This window comes from Musa acuminata, chromosome BXJ1-5, assembly GCF_036884655.1.
Source record: "Musa acuminata AAA Group cultivar baxijiao chromosome BXJ1-5, Cavendish_Baxijiao_AAA, whole genome shotgun sequence".
Classification (NCBI taxonomy): domain Eukaryota; kingdom Viridiplantae; phylum Streptophyta; class Magnoliopsida; order Zingiberales; family Musaceae; genus Musa; species Musa acuminata.
The window spans coordinates 17,231,584-17,237,341 of record NC_088331.1 but is presented as its reverse complement, the minus strand read 5'-3'; the positions used below and the strand labels follow the sequence as shown (position 1 = coordinate 17,237,341).

The following is a 5,758-nucleotide window of genomic DNA, read 5'->3' as shown; positions in this document are numbered from 1 at the left end:
CGATCTTACGAATAAGTTTCTAAGTTCAGAACTTTCGAAATCTGCGTTTAGACGTAAATCGGCTTTTATCATACGAACGTCGCATTTCGGTTTGCGCTTGTATTGTGCTTTCCATCATAAACTGCAAACTACCTTCATAGATCTACTTTAACGTCATCTCGCTTAATCTTAGGTTAAAGTAATCTTAGAATCGGCTTTCACATCGAAATTGTTTTTATCGAACGAACGCAGCTTTCGTTTTAATCGCTGAAAAAATTCCGCTGCACTAATTCACCCCCCCCCCCCCCCCCCCCCTCTTAGTGCTCTTGATCCTAACAGGGAGGAGAAGGGATGAAGAGGAGAAGAAGAGAAGAAGGGAAGAAGAGGAGAAGGGAAAGAAGAAGGGGCTGCAACTGCAGCGGTGGCAGTTGCAGCTCGAAGAGAAGGAGAGGAAGAGAAGAAGGTGAGGAAGAAGAGAGGAAGGGGAGCTGTGGTTGCGGCTGTGGCGGGGAAGGAAGAAGGGAAGGAGAGGAAGAAGAGAAGGGGAAAGAAGGTGGCTGCGACCGTGGCTGTAGCTGTAGCTGTGGCGGCGGCAGTTGTTGCTGGGAAAGAAGAGAAGAAAGGAAGAAGAAGAAGAGGGAGAAAGGGAAGAAGAGGAAGAGGGGAAGGCGACTGCGGCCGTGGCTGCGGCGGCAGCAGTTGCAGCAGGGAAAGAAGAGAAGAAAGGAAGAAGAGGGAGAAGAGAGGGAAGAAGAGGATGAGGGGAATGTGGCTGCAGCAGCTGCATTTGGGAAAGAAAAAAAAGGAATGTCAGAAGGGAGAAAGGAAGTCGCGCATTAGAAGGGGTTACGGTAGTGGCTGCGGTTGCGACCGTGGCTGCGGCTACGACTGCAACTATGATATTGGCAGCTGCGACTGAGAAAAAGAAGATAGGTGCAGAAAACGAAATAGGGAGAGGAAATAGAGGAAAAGTAGAAAGATTCGGGCTTACACCTTATTCAGATCTTCGGATCAAAATCTTCGAAAGGCAAGTGTTTCGATCTTTCCTAATGCAAGTGTCCTGATCCTTCTTTATTACAATTTTATCTCTATATTTTCTTGAATATGAGAAACTTTGAATTGTTCTAGCCATACATTTGATACATCTCTTATTTAGACGTAACGATTTGAATCTGGAAAGCTTCCGAGATTCTGACCCTTTCACCTTGTTTTAGCTATAAATCCCTGCATAGATTTCTAATTTAGATAAAACTTAATTGATCTGAAAATAGACTCATAGATCTTTCTTTTAATGCTAAGTTTGATAAATTTGGAGTCTAATTGTTCACCCAATTTTTTGTTTCATTTAACTCTATAGATTTTGTAAAATAGGAATTGTAACTTCTGACATTTTAATACTAAACTGCCTATAATTCCCTGTTAGAAACTCTAATTTATTTAAAACTTATTTCATTATAAACTAGACTCATAGATCTTTCTTTTGATATATGGATCGAAAGATTTGGCATTCAAACACCTACCCAATTCTCTATTGAACCTGACCTTATAAATTCTATAAAATAGTAATTTTGTACTCTGACCTTTAGTTACCAAATTATTTGTAACTCTCTCTTAGAAAGTTTAATTCACATGAACCTTGTTTTATCTGAAAGTAGATTGAAGTATCTTTCCAATGATATATTTTTGAGTAAATTGGAGTATAATTAATAGTTTGAATTATTTGTTCAATATACCTCTCAAATTCTGCAAGAAATCGAGCTTTGGTTGATTTCGCCTGTTCTTGTTTCATTCCGTTTGGAAATTGATTTCATCTAACATTCTTTCTTTAATTGAGCTTTATGTTACTGCTTTGAATTCTTATATACTCTTGTTCTTAAATTATTTATATTCTTGAAACCTATTATGTAAAGTTTATGTTGAATTGTATTATTTCATATGGGCACATGTATACTCCGTTGTTTCGCATGTGCTTCCGATATGTGCCAAAATCTATGTGTACTCTTGCCTTTATTTTCTTTCAAATTTGAATACATTTGAAATATTATGTTTGTATCATATTGACTCATAAAGGTATATATGCATTTTGTTGTTCCACATGTGCTTATGATATGTGCTAATTTCAATGTTCACATTGTCCTTTTGTACTCTGGTGTTTATAGGATATTATGATTCTTTGCCAGAAATGGTAAAGGAAGTTATGCATAGAGGCCGCGATGCTCTATCGGTCCCCTAAAACTTCACCTAGATGTGAATGGATGAAACTCCCAAGCATGGGAGACTTCTATCTGGTGGTCATCTAGAAATGGATGAACCATATTCTGTTTTTGATCCCACTGCACCTTCTGTATATTTGATATGATATCCAAATATGATGTTTGAGCTTTTGTTTCATATTTGTTCTTTGATATGCTCCGAAATGGTTCGTATATCGTTGATATACTCCGAAATATTTCATATGCTATTGATATGTTTTGAAATGCTTTGTATGCCTCTAAAATGTTCATACGCCATTGACACACTTTGAAATATTTCATATACCATTGACATATTCCAAAATATTTTATTTTTCATTGATATACTCTGAAACATTTCATACGCCATTGATAAGCTTCGAAATGTTTCACTCGTTATTGATATGCTCCGAAACATTTCATACGCCATTGATATGCTCCGAAATATTTCATCTTCCATTGATATGCTCTGAATTGTTCAATATGTTATTGATATGCTCCAGAATATTTCATACGCTATTGATATGCTCCAATTACTCTATATTCCATTTGTTATAAACTAATTATGTTCTGAATGAAATGATATTACAAATTTGTATCTAATGAGATAGTATCCTTGAATCTCTTGTACTATGCTTAGCATTGTGATACCTTGTTTGTTTGAAACTGTTCCTTTTTATTTTGGATATGTTTTGTCACTTGCTGAGCTTTCTAGCTCACTCTGTTGTTATATAAATCTTTCAGGTTAGCTTGTCACTCATTGAAATATTTGTATTAGGCTAAAGCAGTGGAGAGCTATTCAGAATTGTGGGCAAGTCTTATTGGTGGTTATGTTATTATTGTATAAGTATGTTTTGTATGTAATGAAAATGTTGTTAAAAGGTTTGAATTGATATATCGTTTAAAAGTTTTAAAAGACCTCTCTCGTTTGGAATTTTGAAATTTAGTTTACAATTATATGAACTTATGGTAAATGGTTAGAGTTATGATTGTATAAATTATTTAGCTTGTGGATTTATAAATATTGTTAATGTTTGTTAAGTTGGCTTGGGTTATTATAAATGTGAATTATTGAGTGATGTGATATATGATTATAAACTACATAGGTTTTATGGATGTGATTGATGTCTGAATGTTTCTTAGTATCCTCAAATATTAGTTTAGATCCTGAAAATTGTTTATTGATTTATGTTTGAAATTTTTAATTTTATCGATTCGCGGAGCGTGACAATTTGGCAACGAGGTATGTAATTTAAATGAATCTTCTTTATCTTACGATGAATTATTCAATACCTTTAATAATTTATTTGATGATTTTAAATTAGTTAGGAAAAATTATAAATTGTTAAAAAAGGAGCATGCTTCTCTTGTTAATGAATTTATTCACTTAAGAAACAAAATATTTTACTATGAAAAATATTAAAAATTTAAAATAGGTAATAAATCTCTAAACATGATCCTTGCTAATAAAGGTCATGTTCATGGAAGGAATTAGTTTTATGAGTAACACTCAACAAAAGCTAACTATCTTCATTAAAGGATCTATATTACATGTCTCACCTAGAGATAAATGTAATTTTTATACAAAATATGGACATTATGCCTATAGATATTCATTTAAAAGGTATAGTCCATACAAATTAGTTTGGGTTCCTAAAGGAACCATGAATAAATTAATGCCAATAGTTAAGATAGGTAGATCCATTAATTAGGGACCCAAAGTTAAATAGCTACATAAAAGAAAATCCCCTTTCTTATAGATATGTTTAAAATCAAAAGCTAGGAACAAGAGATGGTACCTTGATAGTAGATACTCAAGGCATATGACCGGAGATCCAACACACATCTCTAAGCTCACTAGCCAAGACGAAGGATATATCACCTTTGGAGACAACAACAAGAGAAAAATTATTCGCAAAGGAACCATAGGTAACAATTCAAGCCTTTTGATTGAAGATGTGTTATTAGTAGATGGTTTAAAATATAATACACTAAGCATTAGTTAATTATGTGATAAAGGATATATCATCAAATTTGAATCTAATGCTTGTATAATTGAAATACCACACAAAAATAGATCTATGATTGCTTTAAAACATAATAATATGTATACTATTAATATTGATGATTTTTATGAGAAAACGTGCTTTTTGACTTTAAACGATGATACAAGGCTTTCGCATAGGAAATTAGGTCATGCTAGCATGAAAATAATCTCTCAAATTTCAATTAGAGAACATGTAAGATGAATACCTATAGCATCAAGTTTGTCAAAGACAAGTGTGTGATGCATGCCAACTAGGAAATCAAATAAAAATTAGTTTTAAATCAAAGAATCAAATAAGCACCTCTAAACCAATTCAATTGATACATATGGATTTATTTGGACCAGTCGATACAACAAGTCTAGGAGGTAGCAAATATGTTTTTGTAAGAATCCTTACCTAAGGAATGGAAGTGTGTAGATGCTTATCCTAAAAAGCTAATCATTGGGAATACATCAAAAGGTGTTCAAACTCATTCTTCTTTTAAAAAATTTTATACGAATGCGGCCTTTTTATCTCAAATTGAACCAAAATGTATTGACGAAGCCCTAGAAGATAATTCATGGGTTATTACAATGCAAGAGGAGTTAGATCAATTTGAAAGAAATGAGGTATGGAAGCTTGTTTCTAGACTTAATAACTATTTAATAATAGGTACTAAATAAATCTTTAGAAATAAACAAGATGAAATTGGTATCATGGTTAGAAACAAGGCTAGATTAGTGGCCAAAGGTTTTAACCAAGAAGAATGTATCGATTATGAAGAAACATTCTCTCTTGTGACTAGACTTGAAGCCATAAGTATTCTCCTTTGTTGAATCTCATATTTTGATGATGAAACCAATTGATAAGTGTTTATGATTTAATCTGCATTTTGAGTGATGCAGGATGCTTCAATCAGGATGAGACAATTAAAGCAGGAAGAATCATGTTGTCCTAGGGGAAAACATGTCAAAAGATTGGACGTCGAGCCGGTGGATCGGTCGACGTATCGACAGGAGGCTTTGGGCCATGGATTTGGGCATTGGGCCAAGAAGAGCGGATATTGCACCAAAGATATCGGAGTTGCGGAGTCAACTAGCCGATTGGGTAATAGGTCGCAAGAGAGGACGATGCGCTGAAGAATTGAACGAAGCGTCAAGGGACCAATGACATATCGGACAATATGATTAATGCTTAGTATTAATTGTCTAGATCGATGTATGTTTTTACATATGCATAATTAACTACGATAGCAAGGCATGAAGCAAAATGAAGTCCCGAAGTCAAGGACGTAATCTCGTTGGGAGTTTGAGAGTTCGTCAAAAGTCCGGATGTTCGTCGGAAGTTCTGGCAGAACCAGCCGAGAAGTCTTGGAGCTTGCTAGAGAAACTCGTCGGAACTTGCCAAGAAGATCGTCGTGAAGTCCAGGGGCTTGTCGGGAGTCCACCGAAACATTACCGAGAGATCGTTAGAAAAGAGGAGTGTGAGATCGTCAGAAGTCTCATTTTGATTCAGTTTGCA

The 5,758-nt window shown here is 34.8% G+C and overlaps 1 protein-coding gene across 1 annotated transcript; it reads left to right on the top strand.

Annotated features, from left to right (window-relative positions):
* The first annotated feature begins 330 nt into the window (after positions 1 to 330).
* On the top strand, positions 331 to 819 carry LOC135673911 (uncharacterized). The gene has a single exon (XM_065183310.1). The coding sequence runs from the start codon at positions 331 to 333 to the stop codon at positions 817 to 819; it is 489 nt and encodes a 162-aa protein (XP_065039382.1).
* Positions 820 to 5,758: the final 4,939 nt, after the last annotated feature.

What these genes read in the sequence shown, in the direction of transcription:
- LOC135673911 (XM_065183310.1), top strand. Translation starts at nt 331, where the DNA reads ATGAAGAGGAGAAGAAGAGAAGAAGGGAAGAAGAGGAGAAGGGAAAGA.